Source organism: Cetorhinus maximus, chromosome 16 (assembly GCF_964194155.1).
Source record: "Cetorhinus maximus chromosome 16, sCetMax3.hap1.1, whole genome shotgun sequence".
In the NCBI taxonomy this organism is placed as follows: domain Eukaryota; kingdom Metazoa; phylum Chordata; class Chondrichthyes; order Lamniformes; family Cetorhinidae; genus Cetorhinus; species Cetorhinus maximus.
This window is the reverse complement of record NC_135894.1, coordinates 100084914-100106248: the sequence shown is the minus strand read 5'-3', so window position 1 is coordinate 100106248 and position 21335 is coordinate 100084914. Positions and strand designations below refer to the sequence as shown.

Genomic DNA, 21335 nt, shown 5'->3' with positions numbered 1-21335 from the left:
TGATGTCAAGGGCAGTCACTCCCAACTCACCTCAGGAGTTCAGCTCTTTTGTCCATGTTTGAAGCAAGTGCCGCTTGATAGCACTGTTGATAACCCCTTCAATTACTTTACTGATGATGGAGAGTAGACTGATGGGACGGTAATTGGCCAGGTTGGATTTGTCCTGCTTTTTGTGTACAGGACATAACTGGGCAATTTTCCACATAGCCGGGTAGACGTCAGTATTGTCACTGTACTGAAAAAGCTTGGCTAGGGGCATAACAAGTTCTGGAGCAAAAGTCTTCAGTACTATTGCCAGAATATTGTCAGGGCCCATAGCCTTTGCAGTATCCAGTGCCTTCAGCCATTTCTTGATACTACGTGGGGTGAATTCAATTGGCTGAAACTGGCATCTGTGATGCTGGGGACCTCCGGAGGAGGCCAAGATGGATCATCCACTCAGCACTTCTGGCTGAAGATTGCAGCAAATGCTTCAGCCTTATCTTTTGCACTGATGTGCTGGGCTCCCCCATTGTTGAGGATGGGGATATTTGTGGAGCCTCCTCCTCCAGTGAGTTGTTTAATTATTCACCACCATTCACGACTGAATGTGGCAGGACTGCAGACCTTACTTAAATGGTTGATCTGACCCGTTGGTTGTGGGATCGCTTAGCTCTGTCTATCACTTGCTGCTTATGTGTTTGGCATGCAAGTAGTCCTGTGTTATAGCTTCACCAGGTTGACACCTCATTTTTAGGTATGCCTGGTGCTGTTCCTAGCATGCCCTCCTGCACTCCCCTGGCTTGATGGTAATGGTAGACTGGGGGATATGCCGGGCCATGAGGTTACAGATCATGTTCGAGTACAATTCTGCTGCTGCCGATGGCCCACAGTGCCTCATGGATGCCCAGTCTTGAGTTGCGAGATGTGTTCGAAACCTATCCCATTTAGCACAGTGGTAGTGCCACACATGATGGAGGGTATCCTCAATGTGAATGCAGGACTTCATTTCCACAACAGCTGTGCAGTGGTCACTCCTACCGATACTGTCATGGACAGATGTATCTGCGGCAGACAGGTTGGTGAGGATGAGGTCAGGCATGTTTTTCCCTCATGTTGTTTCCCTCACCACCTGTCACAGACCCAGTCAAACAGCCATATCCTTTAGGACTCAGCCAGCTCAGTCAGTAGTGTTGCTCCCGAGCCACTCTTGATGATGGACATTCTGTGTCTTTGCCACCCTCAGTGTTTCCTCCAAGTGGTGTTCAACATGGAGGAGCACTGATTCATCAGCTGAAGGGTATCTCTATCTGAGTGACAGTGTGATGGGGGGTATCTCTCTGAGTGAGTGTGATGGGGGGGTACCTCTATGTGGTAATCAGCAGGAGGTTTACTTGCCCATGTTTGACCTGATGTCATGAGACATCATGGGGTCCGGAGTCAATGTTGAGGACTCCCAGGGCACCTCCCTCCCGACTGTATACCACTGTGCCGCCACCTCTGGGATGGTGATGGTGCATTATCTGTGAGGTATGATTCTCTGAGGATGACTATGTCAGGCTGTTGCTTGACTAGTCTGTGGGACAGCTCTCCCAATTTTGGTGCAAGCCCCTAGATGTTAGTAAGGAGGACTTTGCAGGATCAACAGGGATGAATTTGCCGTTGTCGTTTCCAGTGCCTAGGTCGATGCCGAGTGGTACGTCCGGTTTCATTCCTTTTTTGAGACTTTGCCGCTGTTTGGTACAACTGAGTGACTTGCTCGGCCATTTCAGGGGGTGGTTAAGAATCAACCACATTGTTGTGGGTCTGGAGTCAGACCAGGTAAGGACGGCAGATCTTAGTGAGCCAGGTGGGCTTTTACAACAATTTCATGGTCATCATCAGACTTTTAATTCCATATTTTTATTGAATCAGTCAGCTAATGGTCTAATAGAGGCAACGCAGGGCATCTCAGTCTCGTGGAGTGCACATCCAGTTCCATTAGGGAACTCTAGGATGTTTCTTATGACCTAGACAATGAAGCATGTAGCAAATATCATCAGCTCCAGTAGCTTGAGCTGCAGGTTTCAGGGTACAAGTTGTTGAAGGTGGTAGTGCAGGTTGAGTAAGTGGTTAATAAATCATTTGGGATCCTGGGCTTTATAACTGGAGATATTGGGCAGGATTTTCTGCACCGCCCCCCCCCGCCGCCGGGAGCTTCCGGTCCCGCCGCGAGTCGATGGACTTTTGGCTGGGGCGCTGCCTCGCCCACGGTGGGTCCCAATCACAACGGGGCCAGAAAACCAGGTCATAAAGTACAGAAGCAGGGAAGCTATGATGAACCTTCATAAAACAATGATTTGAACTCAACTGCGGTATTGTGTCTAATTCTGGATACCGCACTTTAGAAAAGATGCGAAGGTATTGGAGAGGACGCAGAAAGGATTTACGAAGATGGTTCCACAGATGAAGGACTTCTGTGATGTGGATAGATTGGAGAAGCTGGGGTTGTTTTCCCTGGAGGAGAGAAGGTTGAGGGGAGAATTGATCGAGGTATTCAAAATCATGAAGGGCCTGGACAGAGCAGATATGGTGAAACGGTTCCCATTGGGAATCAGAGGAAACAGGCTTAAGGTAGTTGGGAAAAGAACCAGAGAGGATGTGAGAAAATTGTTTTTAATGGAGCGTGTAGTTAGGATCTGGAATGCACTGCCTGAGAGTGTGGCAGTGGGTTTTCAAAAGGGAATTGGATAATTAGCTGGAAAGGGAAAAATTGCAGAGCTATGGGGAAAGGGTGGGGGTTGGTGCTAGCTGAGTTGGTCTTGCAGAGAGACATAGAAAATAGAAGCAGGAGTCGGTCATTCGGCCCTTCGAGCCTGCTCCGCCAATCAATACGATCATGGCTGATCCTCAATCTCAACATCATATTCCTGCTTTCTCCCCCATACCCCTTGATGCCTTTAGTGTCTAGAAATCTATCTATTTCTTTCTTAAATATATTCAGTGACTTGGCCTCCACAGCTTCTGTGGTAGAGAATTCCACAGGTTCACCACCCTCTGAGTGAAGAAGTTTCTCCTCATCTCAGTCCTAAATGGCCTACCCTGTATCCTGAGACTGTGACCCCTTGTTCTAGACCACCCCAGCCAGAGGAAACATCATCCCTGCATCCAGCGTGTCCATCCCTGTCAGAATTTTATATGTTTCAATGAGAACTGGCACGGGCAGGATGGGCTGAATGGCCTCCTTCTGTGCTGTCACCATTCTGTGATTCCATGAAGCACAAATTCACATCATGCGTCATTGGGGAGCTGCTGGTTTACTTTAGTTTTCTCTGCTTGCAGGAGGAACCAGCCTGCTGCCTGGTTAAATAATGACTCTTTTCCTCCACTATCATTCATGGCAAAACTGCAACCATCACTGAATTTTCAGACTGTGATGTTTCTGACAACTGCAGGGTGTTGGGTAGAAGGACTCGGATCAAGCCTCATTTAATTATGCAAATGAATGTAATTGGAATCAAGTGTTTTAATTAATTACTCATAAATGAACAGCGTCTGCTTTGCATTATTTCTCTGTCCTGCTGTCTTTTCTTTTGTGCCTCTGTCTCATTCCACCTCTCTCGCTATCGCCGAATATACCCTTTGCTCTTTCTCTCTCTCTCTCTCTCCCTTCATGTCTCTTTTTTCATTTACCTAGCTGACTGTTTCCCTGACACTCTCAATTCTCTTTGTCACTGTTTCTCTTGACTATTTGCTCCCTATCCCTTGCTCTTTTTCTCTGTCTCTTGCTCTTTGCCCTTGGCTCTCTATCTCTCTGCTGTTCATCCTGACTGCCTCTTTGTCTCCCGCTACACACTCTGTTCATCTTTGTTTTGGTGTTCTCTCTCCGTCTCTCTCTTCTTCTTCTTCTGGCCGTAGCTACGTCTCTTTGTCTTTCTGTCTATCTATGTTGCTTTTCTGCTTTCGTTCTGCGTGTTTCTGTCGGGTGCTTCCTGTTTATTTGATTCTTTCTCTCTGCTTGCCTCTTTAATGGTCTCTTTCTCTCCATTGCACTCTGTCAGGCTTTCTGTCTCTCTCTCTCTAAACCTGATTTTGCAGGTGATAGAATCATTTCTCTCCTCTACTCCCAGCCCTCGTTCTCCACCTAAGCGACTATGTGAGACTACAATGTGTACAAATAGTCATTTCGTAGTACAGAACTTGAGTATTGCTGAAAAAAAGAGACATTTTGTCAAAGCTTTTCATCTTGCACTCATCAGGACAATCGCAAGAATACCCATGTGAGGGAAAACAAGTTTTATAATGTATGAGGAGGGAGTGTTGATTGGTTGGCACATGAACACTGATTGGTCAAGGCATTGCCATGGAGAATGCACCAGCTAATGGTGACTGACAGTTAACTTCCATACGTTGTTTGAAATTTAAACCAGGCAGCTTGACTCTGATTGGTCAAGGCACTGATCAATTGACTGACCAAAGCAAGTCATTGATCAGTCAATCGTCAGTTGAGCTCGCAGTGTGGTGCATTTGCATGTACTGGAAGCTACATATATTAGTACACAGACCCCTGTTCTTTGCAGACAGAAAGAACATGTACACACATTGCACCTGTTTTAGCTAAACAAAATAAGTGATAACCATTTGCTGGTTCATTCCTCAGGGCATTGCCTTGACCAATCAGAGTCAAGTTGCTTGGTTTAAATTTCAAACAATGCTTGAAAGTTAACTGTCATTCACCATTAACTGGTGCGTTCTCCATGGCAACACCTCTACCAATCAGTGTCTACTTGCCAACCAATCAGCACTCTCTTCTCATACAGTAGAAAGTTGTTGCTTCCCCTGGCATTGGTATTTTTGTGATTGTCCTGATGAGTGCCAGATGAAAAGCTTTGACGAAATGTCTTTTTTCAGCAATACTAGACCATGTGTGCCAAAAAAAGGCTATTTGATCACAGAAGGCTTCATGGCTCAGCTGAACGCTGACCTTCCCTGACGCCCACACAAATGCCCTTTGTAGCTGTTGAGAATTTAGTTGGAGAAAGAACAACTTTCATTCAGATCAGACCTTACACAACGTCAGGTTGTTCTGAAGCGCTTTGCATAATGATGCACTACTGTGACACAGGAAACACATCGGTCAAATTGTGCACAGCAAGGGCCCATAAACAGCAATGTGATAAATCACCAGATCATCAGTTTTAGTGACATTGTTGAGGTATAAATATTGGTCAGGATACCAGGTAGAACTTACCTGCTCTCCTTTCAGATAGGAAGGTACGATGTAAATGCAAGTCTTTCTTTCTTTGAAGTTCCAAGGCAGTGATGCTCTGAGGGAAATATAATCATCCCCCCCACCACTCCACACCCCATCCCTCCACCTCCCCCCCACATCCCTCCACACCCCCCCACACCCCCATCCCTCCACCTCCCCCCCACATCCCTCCACACCCCCCCACCCCCACATCCCTCCACCTCCCCCCTCCCCCCCATCCCTCCACCCCACTCCCACACCTTGGAAATTTCAGTGTATGAGAATGGGGAAGGGCATTGCCCTCAACAGTTGAACAACTGGGACACAACTCACTCTGTAAGGGGGAATGTGAGGGACAAGCGAAGCAGTGGGGGAGACGCTGGCACTTAAAAGACAAAAACAAGTGCACAGCTGGTTAAAAAAAGGAGTCATAGTCCAGTTTGGACTCAGGTAATTAGAAGAGACGCATTTGAGAACATCTTGCCTTTAATTTTGATTCAGAATGGGCATATATCTGTTTGCAGACAGCCCCAGTCTAATCACACCACGCGACATTTCATTGACACACAGGCGCCTGACTCTGATTCTGCAGCACGTCTACCATTCTGGCTACAACTCTCTTAAGCTGCTGTGTAAATGCCAGCTCCTCAGAGGCCTGTCACTTGGGGTATAGTCAGGATCAGAATCCACACTCGCCTGATTTGTGGAAGAGAATGTGGTAATGAGAAGATAATTGGAGTCAACACACTCTCTCGGAATTTCAGAGAAACTCACAGTACAGAAGGAGGCCATTCGGCCCATCATACTCGTGCCGGCTATTTGAAAGAACTAACCAATTAGTCCCATTTTTCCCTACTCCCTCCCCTATGGCCCTGCAAAATTTTTCCTCCACAGTTGCTAAAGTATTAGCCTGTTTATCCGACATCCAGCACTGGATGAGCAGGAATTTCCTCCAATTAAATCACAGAATCACTGAATTTTAACGGCACAGAAAGAGGCCATTCAGCCCATCGTGTCTGCACCGGCTCTCCAAGTGAGCATTATGACCTAGTGCCATGGCCCTGCCTTTTCCCCGTACCCCTGCACATTGTTTCTATTCAAATAATCATCTGATGCCCTCTTGAATGCCTCGATTGAACCTGCCTCCACCACACTTCCAGGCCGTGCATCCCAGGCCCGTTGTGTGTAAAAGTTTTTTTCTCAAGTCACATTTGCTTCTTTAAATATTGGGAAGACTGAAGCCATTATTTTCTGTCCCCACTCCAAACTCCGTTCCCTAGCTGGTGACTCCATTCCTCTCCCTGACAACAGTCTGACATTCAGCCAGTCTGTTCCCAATCTTAGTGTCACATTTGATCCAGAGATGAGGAGCTTCCAGCCTCATATTTGTGCCAACGGTAAGACCGCCTATTTCCACCTCCATAACATCACCTGACTTCACCCCCATCTTGGTTCATCTCCTGCTGAAGCCCTCATCTGTGCATTTGTTACCCCTGGGCTTGACTATTCCAGTGTGCCCTTAGCTGGGCTCCCACATCCTGCACTCAGTGAATTTGAGATCATCCAAAACTCTGCCTATGCCCTAAACTACAGCAAGTCCTGTTCCCCTGTGCTCACTGACCTACATTGGTGCCCATCAGACAGCCCCTCAATTTTAAAATTCTCATCCTTGTTTTCAAATCTTTCCACAGCCTCACTCCTCCCTATCTCCTCCAGCCCCACAACCCTCCGGGGTCTCTGTGCTCCCCTAACTCTGGTCTCTTGAGCATCCCCGATTTTAATCGCTCCAACATTGGTGGCCATGCCTTCAGTGCCTAGGCTGCAAGCTCTGGGATCTCTCTCTAAACGTCTCCGCCTCTCCACCTCACTTTCCTCTTTTAAGACACTCTTTAAAACTTACCTCTTTGACCAAGCCTTTGTCATTTGACCTAATATCACCTCATGTGGCTTAGTGTCATATTTTGTTTGATAATCGCTCCTGTGAAGTGCCGTGAGGCATTTCATTACGTTAAAGGTGCTATATAAATGTAAGTTTGTGTTGTTGCCCTTTCAGACAGCGCATTTCAGATCATAACTCGTCATATAAAACAATTCCCCTCATCATCCCTCTTGGTTCCTTTGTGAATTATCTTCAATCTGTGTGACCTGGTTCCTGACTCTCCAGTCAGTGGAAACAGTTTCTCTTTAATTAATCTGCCTCCCCTCTCTTTGTCCTGTTGTTAACTTCAATCTAAACTCTTCTCATACTGACATATTACTATGACACATTTTGTTCTTTCTTCTTGCCCTGGTCATATTTGGAAGATGCTGAGATTCTGGGAACATCACCAACTCCCAGTCTTGCTCCTACTCTTCATTACTCAGTTTTCCATGAAGTCCATCATAGGAACTGGAGGAGGCCATTCAACCCCTCAAGCCTGTTCCGCCCATTCAATTGGATCATGGCTGATCTGTACCTTAGCTCCATCTACCTGCCTTGGCTATGTGACCCTTAATACAATCAATCTTGGTTTTAGCCTCAACAGCTTTTTAGGGGAGGGGGTTCCAGATTTCGACTACCCTTTGTGTGAAGAAGTGCTTCCTGACATCACCCCTGAACGGCCTGGCTCGGATTTTAAGGTTATGCCCCCTTGTTCTGGACTTCCCCCACCCACCAGAGGAAATGGTCTATCTCTATCTAGTCTACCAAATCTTTTAAACAGCTTAAATATCCCAATAATGCCACCCCTCAATCTTCTACACTCGAAGGAAAACAAGCCTAGTCTGTGTGAGCTCTCCTCATAATTAGGCCCAGGACCATTCTGGTGAATCTGCATTGCAATCCCTCTGAGGTCAACCCTTCCTGAGGCGTGGGGCCCGGAAACGAATGCAGTCACTCCGGCTGGGGTTTACCCACAGCTCTGGACAGCCGTAATATAACATCCATCCCTTTGTAGCCCAGCCCTGCCTTGGAAGAAAGGCCAGCATTCCATTAGCCTTTGTAGTCATTCGCTTTAATTACTGGCATCACAATCTACTCCATCCCTACCCTTTACACATTCCCCCTCTAGCAAGTGGGCAACAGATAGCAATGAAGCAAAGGAAATGTGCTCATTTTTTTTCTACCCAACCCAGGGAAGGCGCGTCTGACAACCGCACACTAATTACCGCTGCAATCATGTTCGGCACTAACACAACCCTGCCTAGCAGTCGAACACAGAGCCTCCCGATGATTGTACAGTTTAATGCGGAGGTGCGTTTACCACACTCGAAGATAGTGATGCTCTTCTTACCTTGCGTTCGGACAGGGTCACTCATCTGGCTGGGGTCACTGACTCCCTGAGCGTTGACAGCACGCACCATGAAGAGGTAGATAGTGTTAGGCCTCAATCCCCTGACAGTGTACAAAGTGTCCTTCACGTGGTCTGCCACTGTTTGCCAGCTGTTACTCACAGATTGGCTGAAGAAAACAATGGAGGTAATACTTGTTATTGCACCGTTGATTTGGAGTTCTTTCCCCCAACTCCACATTGCCCTCTCCCCTCGTCTCAGCATTGGCAGCCTTGACTTCACCCACCTTTTGAAAGGTATCCTTGAATCCGCTTCTATCAATCTTTTAGATGGTGCATTCCAGATCAGAACAAAACAAATTCTCCTCACCTCTCCCTCTGATTAATAATCCCTTGGGTATAGAAGATTAAGGGGTGATCTAATTGAGGTATTTAAGATAGATTCTGGGTTTAAAATGGTGGCGGGGGGTGGGGAGAGACCAGAACAAGGGGTTATAGCCTTAAATTCGGAGCTAGCTGTCAGGGCTGATGTCAGGAAGCAATTCTTCACACAAAGGGTAGTGGAAATCTGAAACTCTCTCCCCCAAAAAGCTAGTGAGGCTGAAGGTCAATTAAAAATTTCAAGGCTGAGATTGACAGATTTTTGTAGGCAAAAGGGTATTAAAGGTGAGGGAACAAAAATGGTTAGATGGAATTAAGATACACATTAGCCGTGCTGCAATTAGGGGAGATGGTGGCATAGTGGGAATGTCGCTGAGCTCACCTACACCTCTAGGGACATGGGTACAAATCCCACCAGAGAAGCTGGTACAATTTAAATTCGATTAATTCTGCAGTTTGAAAACTAGTCTCAGTAATGGTGACCATGAAACCATTGTTGATTGTTGTAAAAACCCATCAGGTTTTTAAGATAGGTTCCCTTTCAGGAAGGAAATCTGCTTCCCTCACCTGGCTCTGGCTTATGTGACTCTTAACTGACCTCTGAAATGGCCTAGAAAGCCACTCAGTTCCAAGAGGTGTGGGCAGCAAAATCTGGCCTTGCCAGCAATGCCCACACCCCATGGAAGGTGGCAAATAAATCAGGCTTGAATGTGGCCTCCTCCTGTTCCAGTGTTTCAATAGTTTGCCAATTACATTTATTTTATGTTCTCTCGTTACCAGCTCCCCTTTTAACCAAAATTCCCCCGTTTTGAATTTAGTCCCTCGCTATTTTGAACATCAATATTAAATCTTCCTGTCAACCTTCTCTGCTCTAAGGGGAACAATCCCAGCTTCTGCCGTCTCTGAACGTCATTGAAGTCCGTCATTTGCTGAAGCAATTTAGAAACAGACAGAGAACAGGAAAAAAAAGCAAACACATGGCTTAATCTGTTAATACAATTACCTCACACTTAATCTGTTAACACAATTAGTTTACGCGTAATGAGCTCTGGGACACTAATTCCTGAACACAAAATATATTTTACCCGAGGACCCTGTGCCTCCTGTTGCCTGGCAACTGAGCCCACTGGAGTTGAGGCCTTGCACAGGGGTGAAAGTGCCGCTGGTCCGGGCATTATGTTTACTGCTCTGGTGCCACGGTAACCGTGTCTTTTCTGAACTTCCCATTTGCTGTCCAGCCTTGCCTACGTCCAGCTGGTCCACCTGGATAACTGGAGCTCACTGCAACGTGACCAAACGGCAGTGCCAAGAGATCTGAATACAAGGCTGCTCCTGGTCAGAAACCAATCTGGAATACAAAATTCTCAGCCTTGTTTTCAGACCCCTCAATGGCCTTACCCCGATCCGATCTCTATGCTTTCCTCCAGCCTTCCAGAACTCTCTGTGGTCTCTCCGCTCCTCCTATTTTGGTCTCTTGTGAATCCCTGATTTTCAACGCTCCACAATCAGAGGCTGTGCCTTCAGATGCCAAGCTCCCAAACTTGAATCCCTCTTCTCTGCCACTCTACCTGTCACTCTTCATTTATGATGCTCTTTATCACCAACTCTTTGACCAAGCGCTTTTGGTCACCTCTCCAAATAACTCTTTATCAAATATTAAATATCAAGTACTAAATTTTGTTTAATAATGCCCCTGCAAAGTATCTTTCCCCTGTTAAAAGTGCTATACCAATGCAAGTTGGTTTTGTTCAGGGGTGATGCCACATGAAGGGTAGTGGGAATCTGGAACTCTGACCCCCCCAAGTCAACTGTTAAGTAGGGGGGAGGGGTCAGTTGAAAATTTCAAGACCGATTGATAAATTCGTGTTAGGCAAAGGATATGAAGGAATTGAGAACCAAGGCAGGTGGATGGAATTAAAATACAGATCAATCATGTTCTAACAGGATGGCATAACAAGCTCAATGGGCTGAATGGCCTCCTCCTTTTCCCCCTGTTGCTATGCCATTGGTTTGATCCCGCATTCCATTGAATTCCTGGTATCATGAGTTCAGCCAAGTCTCTTTTGAGAACTATTTAGCAGCAAATAAATCTAACAAATCGTCAAACTTAAAGCCACTCTGAGATTGCTCTAGAATTTGACAGAATTGAGGAGGAAAGACTATTTACACTTGAACATAATAGCTGCAGATTTACTGGAATCATAGAAATTTACAGTAGAGAAGGCCATTCAGCCCTTCGTTCCTGCGCTGCCTCTATGAAAGAGAATTTGGGTTCAGCCTCACAGGCCTTGCTTTTTGTCTGTAACCCTGGAAGTTCCTCATCCTCAGGAACCTGTCCAGCTCCCTTCAAAAATTATTCATGGAATCAGCTTTCACCACCCTTTCGGGTAGAACTTTCTGGATCCTGACAACTCTCTGAGTGAAACAAAAACTCCTCATCGCTCCTCTAGATCTTTCGTCAACATCTTAAATCCAATACCTGATGAAAAGTCATCAGTCTGAAATGTTAAATCTGTTTCTCTCTCGATAGATGCTAAGTGCTTCTGGCATTTTCTCTGTTTATTTCAGATTTCCAGCATCTGCAGTATTTTATCTTTGTATTCAATCTTTGAATCCTGGTTATTGACCCACTTACTGGACAGATCAGGTTTTTTCTATGTGCTCGGTAAAGACTAATTGCTCTGTACAATGAGCCTGAATACTCACAAAGGGCCGAATGGGCTCCTTCTGTGCTGGAAATTTACTGGTTGCTACCGGACGTGAAAGAAAGAAGTTTCATTTCTATAGCACCTTTCACAACCTCAGGAGGTCCCAAAGTGCTTTATAGCCAATGAAGTACTTTTTTGAAGTGTAGTCATTGTTTTAATATATAGGGAGCATGGCAACTACTTGTGCACAGCAAGCTCCCACAAACAGCAATGTAACAACAACCAGTGATGTTGGCTGAGAGATGGATACTGGCCAAGAGAATAGGGAGAGCTTGTCTGAGAAATGCTGAGGTTGGATCCTTCCCACCCATTGGACACAGCAGATAGGACCTCAGTTTAATGCCTCTCCTGAGAGGTGATACCTCCAACAGTGCCGCACTCCCTCAGTACCGGCACTGGAAGTATCAGCCTTAGATTGTTGTGCTGCATTGGCGCTTGAACCCATGACCTTGTGACTCAGGTGAGAATGCCATCAACTGAGCTACAGCTAAACCTCTGGATATATAACTTGACGGTCTCCCTCCCAGCTTTCCGCCCATCACCTCCAGTTGTGGAAAATTTCCTGACAATGAAGAGAGGCAATTGATGAAGATCCTTCACGGTCACATACCTGAATGCCTCAATGACATACGATGTGACCGGTGAGGACCCAACATGTTTCCCTGCCAACCAGGTGAGGGTGACGGTATTCTTTGTGACATCAGCAACTTGAGGCTTGGAAGGTGATCCTGGCAGAGCGTCCATGTCCATCTTGACATTGACAGTCGCTGCACCCGACTCTGCAAAAAAAGAAAACAATTTGTTTAAGGGATAGCTCAGATTCTGATCCTCCTAAATGTCCGTCAACCAGTAGCTCATCCCCTGATGCTCAACCACTGACTCGCTGACCAATCCATAGCCCACAGCTTATCCCCGATCCCCTGAACTCTCAGCTCAGCCCCTTGACCATCCACTGATATATAGTGAAAGAAAAGGCTTGTATTTATATAGCACTTTTCACAAACGCTGGACGAGATGTCTCAAAGCGTTTTACAGCCATGTAGTTTTGAAGTGTAGTCACCATTGTAATGTAGAAAATGCAGCAGCCAATTTGTGTACAGCAATCTTCCACAAACAGCAATGTGATAATGACCAGATAATCTGTTTTCGTGATGTTAACTGATGGATAAATATTGGCCACGACACATTACTCTTCTTCAAAATGGTGCCATGGGATCTTTTGCATCCGCCTGTTAAGGACTTACAGGGCCTTGGATAAATTTCACATCTGAGAGACAGCATCTCCAGCACTCCAGTGCTCCCTCAGTACTGCACTGGGAGCACCAGCCTTGATTTTGCTCTCAAGACCTGGAATGGGACTTGAACACAAAACCTTCTGATTCAGAGGTGAGAGGGCTACCAATAGAACCACACCTGACAGGGGAGCTCATACCAGGCCTCTGACCCTCCAACTACCCACAGCTCATCCCCTGACCCCATGACCATCCAGCATGACTTTCTGATCATCCATTGACCTGTAAACTGCCCAACCAGCCTGTGCCCCCTTTCTGCCTAAACCTGATATTATTTCCTTCGGTCTTTCCTCCCAATTACTACCTCCAGGCTTCCAAAACCAAGGATTAGTCCTATTGGCTGATTTACCTCACCTTCTCTCCTACACCTTTCAACATCAGTGTTTTCCCTCAAGATCTCCACTTCTTGATAAAAGGGCGGCAATAAAAGTGCTGAGGAACACTTCTGTTTAGAGCAATAAAAGCCAAGACTGAAGAAATACCTCGCACTTCCAAAAACGCGCTCCAGGAAGTTTCTCCACTTGAGCTTGTGGCAACACATGTATAGATTCCAGAGTCTGTGACCTAGGGTTAAGACAAGAAAGTGAGATAAACCTTGTTGTTCATTCATTCTCAGGAGGTGTGTAGACTTTCCAACCGGTGAAAAGCTAGAAAAAGTGGCGGTTCAAAGAAGCTTCGGGATCCATACACACAGGTTATTAAAATATCATGAACCAGAATAATCAAAAAGGCTGAGAGAGGCCTTGATATCAAGGGAAATAGAATACAAAGGGGTAGAAATCAGAATTCAGTTATATAAAGCCCTTGCTAGGCCACACCTGGAGAACTGTGAGCAGTTCTGTACACCACGCCTTTGGATGGATATATGGACCTTGGAGAGAGTGGGGTGTAGATTTACCAGAATGATACCTGGTCTCAAAGGGTAAATTATGAGGAAAGATTAAATAAACCAGGTTTGCATTTCCTTGGAATTTAGAAGGTTAAGGGGCGATTTGATTGAAGTTTGCAATGTACTAAGGTAGTATATAAAGTAGACAGAGAGAAACTATCTCTGCTGGTTGTGGAGTCTAGGACCAGGGGGCAAAGTCTAAAAATTAGAGCCAGGCTTTTCAGGAGTGAAATTAGGAAAAACTCCTACATGCAAAGGGTGATAAGATTTTGTAACTATTTTCCACAAATGACAATTAATGCAACATTAAATCAGAGATTGATAGATATTTTTTACACAAAGGTACTAAAGCGATACTGAGTAAAGGCAGATATATGGAGTTGGGTTACAGATCAGCCATGATCTCAATGAATGGCAGAACAGGCTCGAGGGGACAAATGGCCTCTTCCTATTCCTATGTCCCTGTAGGATGTGGGAGTTGCTTCCAAGCTCAGCAATTATTCCCCACACCTTGTTGCCCCTTGAGGAGGTGGTGGGGAATCACCATTTTGAACTGCCGCAGTCTCTGTGGTGTGGGTACACCCACAGTGCTATTTGTGGGTTCCAGCCTCTTCTGCAGTGAGTCGTTGTGAACTGGAACGCGCTGTCTGAAAGGGCGGTAGAAGCAGAATCGAAAGTAACTTCCAAAAGGGAATTGGGTAAATGCTTGAAGGAGAGTGAATTTGCAGGGCCAAGAGCGAGAAAGCGGGATTAATTGGATTGCTCTATTCGAATTGCCAGCATAGGAATGATGGGCTGAATGGCCCTCCTTTGGAGCTGTGTCATTTTGCATTGCTAAGTAGGGAGGGCAGGCAACCCTGTCCTGTAACTCTGTCTCCCTCCGAGAGGCCAGTCCAGTATCCCAGTGAAAGTTTTGCTGGAGTTTTGCTGGCTGCTGGCTCTAATTGCTGCACTCAGGGGCTGACCCGGTTAAAAGAGGGACTTTAAAGTGATGAGTTTAATCCAGCTCCAACAGCAGAAATGCATTAACCCCTATGACCTGTGCATGCCTTGTGACATGACAAGAAAGACTAAATTGTTTACCTAAAGCGATGCTGACATTAATTTTTCAATAAATTCTATTTTGTCCTAAGGCGATTTATAATTAATTTATATTGGACAACATTCCAGGACCTGAGGACAGACTTTCTTTCTCATGATTTGTCTCCCACCACATCTTACTCATCATTTTTTCCAAGTCTTTTTACATCAGCTGTTGGCTTGACAGGTCTTCCTTTTATATCATCCTGTCTTGATAACTGATGATTTACCGAGTTCAAACACAAGAGATCAAGGGCTGTTACTGAGAGAACAAACTCATATAGTGGGTAGAGGAAACTAGAATTGGTCTGCAGTAAAGAATTTTCAATAACAGGAAAGAGCCAAACAAGCCCCTTTTTGATGGATAAACCCGACTTGTTGACATATCCCTCAAACTCACCTACCCACCTTCTTCCCATATCCCTCAATCCCACCTATCCACCATCTTCCCACATCCCTCAATCCCACCTACCCACCTTCACCTCATATCCCTCAATCCCTACCTACCCACCTTCTCCTCATATCCCTCAATCCCCACCTACACACCTTCTCCTCATATCCCTCAATCCCACCGACTCACCTTCTCCCCGTATCCCTCAATCCCCACCTACCCAGCTTCTCCTCATATCCCTCAATCCCTACCTATCCACCTTCTACCCATATCCCTCAATCCCACCTACCCACCTTCTCCCCGTATCCCTCAATCCTACCTACCCACCTTCTCCCCATATCCCTCAATCCCCACCTACCCACCTTCTCCCCATATCCCTCAATCCCCGCCTACCCACCTTTTCCTCATATCCCTCAATCCCCACCTACCCACCTTCTCCCTTTATCCCTCAATCCCACCTACCCACCTTCTCCTCATATCCCTCAATCCCCACCTACTCACCTTCTCCCCATATCCCTCAATCCCACCTACTCACCTTCTCCCCATACCCCTCAATCCCACCTACCCACCTTCTCCCCATATCCCTCAATCCCAACTACTCACCTTCTCCCCATATCCCTTGATCCCACCTTCTCCCCATATCCCTCAATCTCACCTACTCACCTTCTCTCTGTATCCCTGAATCCCACCTACCCACCTTCTCCCCATATCCCTGAATCCCACCTACCCACTTTCTCCCCATATCCCTCAATCCCACTGACTCACTTTCTCCCCATATCCTTTGATCCCACCTTCTCCTCATATCCATCAATCCCACCTACCTACCTTTTCCTCATATCCCTCAATCCCACCTACCCACCTTCTCCTCATATCCCTCAATCCCCACCTACCCACCTTTACCTTGTATCCCTCAATCCCACCTACCCACGTTCTCCCCGTATCCCTCAATCCCCACCTACCCACCTTTTCCTCATATCCCTCAATCCCATCTAACCACCTTCTCCCCATATCCCTCGATCCGACCTACCCATCTTCTCCCCGTATCCCTCAATCCCACCTACTCTCCTTCTCCCTGTATCCGTCAATCCCATCTATCCACATTCTCCCTGTATCCCTCAATCCCACCTATCCACCTTTTCCCCATATCCCTCGATCCCACCTACCCACCTTCTCCCTGTATCCTTCAACCCCACCTACCTATTAGATTGTGATGTAGACAGGATGCAGGATAAAGACATAAAATCTTGCAACACAGAAAAGGGGGTAATTCAGCCCCTTGTACCTGTGCCCACTCTTTGTAAAACTGTCCAATTTAGCCCCACAATGCGGTTTTTCCCCATAACCTTGCAAATTAATACCTTTCCATATTATGTCTAATCACATCTTGAAAGTTCTTATGGAAACTGCTTTCACCATCTTCTCAAGTAGTGCATTCCGGATCTTAATAACCCTCTGTTTGAAGAGATTTTCTGTCATTTCACCTCTATGCAGCATATTTTAAATCTATGATCACACTTGACCCACCCACTAGCCAGAAAAAGCGATTTCTCCCTATATGTTCCATCAAACCCCTCGTGATTTTGAACACCTCTATTACATCTCCACTTAACCTACTCTGCTCCAAGGAGAACAATCCCAGCTTCTCCAGACACTCTAAACAATTTTGATATGTTGGAGTGTTACAATGAGGAGTGTAGGATCTATCAGAGTATTACATTGAGGCATATGGTATATATCAGAGTGTTACAGCGAGGGGTGTGGGATATATCAGAGTGTTATAGCGAGGGGTGTGGGGTATATCAGAGTGTTACAGCGAGGGATGTGGGGTATATCAGAGTGTTACAGCGAGGGGTGTGGGGTATATCAGCGTTACAGTGAGGGGTGTGGGGTATATCAGAGTTTTACAGCGAGGGGTGTGGAGTATATCAGAGTGTTACAGTGAGGAGTGTAGGATGTATCAGAGTGTTAAGGTGACCAATGTGGGATGTATCAGAGTGTTACAGTGAGGGGTGTGGGGTATATCAGAGTGTTACAGTGAGGGGTGTGGAGTATATCAGAGTGTTACAGCGAGGGGTGTGGGGTATATCAGAGTGTTAGAGTGAGGGGTGTGGAGTATATCAGAGTGTTACAGTGAGGGGTGTGGGATATATCAGAGTGTTACAGTGAGGGGTGTGGGATATATCAGAGTTTTACAGCGAGGGGTGTGAGGTATATCAGAGCGTTACAGTGAGGGGTGTGGGGTATATCAAAGTTACAGTGAGGGGTGTGGGGTACATTAGAGTGTTACGATGAAGGGTGTGGGATATATCAGAGTGTTACAGTGAGGAGTGTGGAGCATATCAGAGCGTTACAGTGAGGAGTGTGGGATATATCAGAGTGTTACAGTGAGGGGTGTGGAGTATATCAGAGTGTTAGAGCGAGGGGTGTGGGGTATATCAGAGTGTTAGAGCGAGGGGTGTGGGGTATATCAGTGTTACAGTGAGGAGTGTGGAGTATATCAGTGTTATAGTGAGGAGTGTGAAGTATATCAGAGCGTTACAGCGAGGGGCGTGGGGTATATCAGTGTTACAGTGAGGAGTGTGGAGTATATCAGAGCGTTACAGCGAGAGGTGTGGGGTATATCAGAGTGTTACAGCGAGGGGTGTGGGGTATATCAGCGTTACAAAATGATTTAGAAGAGGCACAAGTGGAATCTATGAAACAAGAACTGGCACCTGTCCAAGGCCATGAAGGAGGGTATGTTTGGGAGGGAATATAAGAAAATCAGAGTTGCATTGGGCAAGAGGTGTGGGCAGGGCTGGATGTGCAACAAGAATGTACTGGAAGCCTCCAACTGAACGGTAGTTTTCTCTTAGCTCACTCGCACACTTGTTTGGTTTCAAATCTTCTTAATCCTGGGCCTCCGATGAAGATTTTTATTTTTTTTAAAATCTTTCACAGAATGTGGGTGTCACTGGCAAGGCCGGTATCTGATGCCCATCCTAATTTCCCTTGAACTGAGTGGCTTGTTAGGCCATTTCAGAGGGTCAGTTAAGAATCACCTTGGTGACTTCTGGCAGTTTGGGATGGAAACTGTGTGTGCATCGACACCACATTGACTGCAGCGATTCACAGAGGTGGCTCACCACCACCTTCTCATGGGCCATTTAGGTTTGAGCAACAAATACTGGTCTTGCCAGTGACACTCACATCCCATGAAAGAATTTTAAAAAAGCAAGTTGAGGTTTTCAGGAACTATGTCCATTCAGGTAGAGTGTGGGGATGGGATATTTGTAGTGGCAAGTCATGTGAGGTCCAGGAATACGTCCAACCAGAGTTGGCAACTGTAGTAATTATAGTTTTGGAAAATGTTGGACTGTAGCTTTAAGAATAATCCTGTGATGTAAGACCATATGATCTGTGTAAACCAATGTGTAAGCAGTGCGGGGAACCTCTACAGGAGAGTACTTCTTAGTTATGGAGTTTGATGGATGCGTGTAGTTGCCATTGCTGTCTTATGAATAAGACCAATGTTTCCACTAAGAGAAGTTGTCTGAAATTCAACTCCATAAGAAACTGGCGACGAGGACAAATGAGAGTCGGTGCTGTACCTCGCCCAATGATTGTATCTAAGTTCGTTAATAAAACAGAAGATATACTCATCCAAAATGCCACAGTTTGGTAGAATGGATCCCTTTGAGCTAACCACGGACGATTGGTCTCAGTATATAGAACACCTTGCATTCTTCTTTCAAGCAAACAAAATCACGGGGGAGGAAAAGAGGTGAGCGATTCTCCTGAGTGTTTGTGGGAGCAAAGCCTACAGTTTGATTCGAAGCTTGACAGCCCCCAGCGCCCCAGATTCAAAAACTTTTAGTGAGTTAGTAGACCTCGCCAAGGGATATTTTCAACCCAAGCTCTCAGTCACAATGCAGAGGTTCAGGTTCAATTCACGGAGTAGAGTCCCAGGTAAGACCATTGCTACCTACGTGGCAAAATTAAAACAACTAAGGAATATTGAACACCCTGACTAACATGCTCAGAGATGGTTTAGTGTGTGGTGTGCAGGAAGACACTATTCAACAAAGATTGCTGGCTGAAGTGAATCTTTAAGAAAGCGTTTGAAATAGCGCTGGCCATGGAAAGCGCTGTAGTGGGTTCACAAGTCATTCAAGGGGCATAAAATGGCAGCGTGCATCCAATCGGGCGGGAACAGTCAGCCGAAAGTGGCACAAAAAGCCGGGATTCCACCGCGAAGCAGCAAACAGCCCCCGCTAACCAAAAAAATGAGAAGAAACAGCTCAGCAACTAAATTGAAAAATAACTTTCAGCGAAGTGGAAACAATCAGCCACTCGCAATTTGAAAAAGTAGAGTGCTATTTTTGTCACAGAAGTGGACACATAATGAGACAGTGCAAAGCGAGATTTACACAGGCCTCCTAACAACAGACGAAGTCCAATGAAGTCAATAGTGTAGAAGAGCCTGAAACTGCCAGTTCTGACATTTATTCATTATTCAACATGACAGTTGGGAAGACAGAGCCAATATTTGATACAGTGCAAGTGAATGGTAAATCATTAAAAATGGGAGTAGACACGGGTGCTTCTACCACTGTAATAGGAGAACACACTTTCAGATATCTAAATAAAGGTGTTCAACAATTAAATTTGGAACAAACATCTGCAAAGTTGAAAGCATACACAAGTGAAGAAATCCAGGTAAAAGGTATTACCAGAGTAACTGTTCATTATAGACACCAATCAGCACAGCTACCCTTGATGGTATTGAAAGTAGAGGACCAAGCCTTCTAGTGAAGTACTTGCAATTTCTGGAATGCTTTTTTTGAATGATTTGGATAATTGGATAAGGGAAATGAACCTCGATTGGCCAATGAGATTTCAAAAGGGAGCTGGAAGAGTTCCTGAGTTGAAAGAGGAACAAGGCAAAGTACTTCAGAAAGAGCCTGGAGAGTCTAATGAGCCAACAGGATGAAAAAGAAGGGTGTAAACATTCAGCAACCTGAAGAAATGAAGACCGTCATAAAGAACGACATGGAAGAACAGCAGAAGAAACTCAAGGGGCCTCTGCTGAATGACAGAGTTCCAGACTAAGTGAGTGACCTTCGTAAAGAAAGGGAAAACCTGTTGAGAGACCTTCACACACACGACAAGATTCCCTCAGGTCAAAGTTTGCACCTCTGGAAAAGTATGAAGAGAAACAGGAAGAATTTCACGTCACTCTGAACAAACTGAAGAACCAGTTGGCAGAGAAGATGCAGCAATGTTCAAGGTTCCAGGAGGAAGCCAACGAAAGAAACAGAAGAGCTGAATAATCAGCTGAATGAAGCCAAAGAGGCTTTGAAAGCAAAAGTCAAAGAACTGTCCAGATGCGAGTAGATAATGAAGCCATGGGTAGCTCAGCTACTGAACTAAGACAAATTCAGATTTCACCTGAGAGAAGTCTGGCCAACATAGAAGTCAAAAAAGAGGCTGAGACTAAACTGTGTAGTAAAAAGAAGACACATAGGAAGAAGATGCAGAATTGCTGATGAGGCACCGACTTCCTAAAAAAATTCATACTGGGTTGGATTCAGCATTGCTCAAAATTTCCCAGCCACACGCTGCCAACGCTGAGAATACAATGACTCAACAACAAATAATCAGAACACATGATGATGAGTTAAGTAGTTCTCGAGGTCCTGACCATCTTAATCAGAACCAGTCTGTTGAGTACAACATAAACAATAGTCAACGTGATTCACCAAAAATCTAAATCACAAGTCAATCCAGTGATACAAGTACCAGCTCGCACCATTTGTTTACTCAAGAGTTCCAAAAATGCCTCTATCTTTTTACCAAGGCACCCTCTTCAGATCAGACTGAGCAGAATGCTTCCAAATTTGGAGGGGAAGGTGGAGAAAAGTCAAGGGAACCCAAAAGTGACTCATGATTTGCATAGTCGTGAGAGACAATTTACTGCTGGAGATGTAAAGAGTTTCGGTGGAGCACCAAAGTGGTTACCTGGTAAAGTAAGTTCAGTGACTGGTCCATTGTCATACCACGTGGAAGTGGAGAGCCAGATCACCCGTAAGCAAGTGGATCATTTAAGAAAAAGAGAGATAACTCAACAAGATATT

General features: G+C 45.6%; 1 protein-coding gene across 1 annotated transcript in view; it reads right to left on the bottom strand.

Annotated features, from left to right (window-relative positions):
• robo2 (roundabout, axon guidance receptor, homolog 2 (Drosophila)) overlaps positions 1–21335 on the bottom strand; it is a 1135129-nt gene that overhangs the window by 105964 nt on the left and 1007830 nt on the right. Inside the window, exons 10-12 of the mRNA XM_078560411.1 lie at positions 13342–13423; positions 12178–12346; positions 8482–8648 (exon numbers count right to left, since the gene is read on the bottom strand). Coding sequence (XP_078416537.1) covers positions 8482–8648; positions 12178–12346; positions 13342–13423 — 418 coding nt within the window. The remainder of the gene's footprint in view (positions 1–8481; positions 8649–12177; positions 12347–13341; positions 13424–21335) is intronic.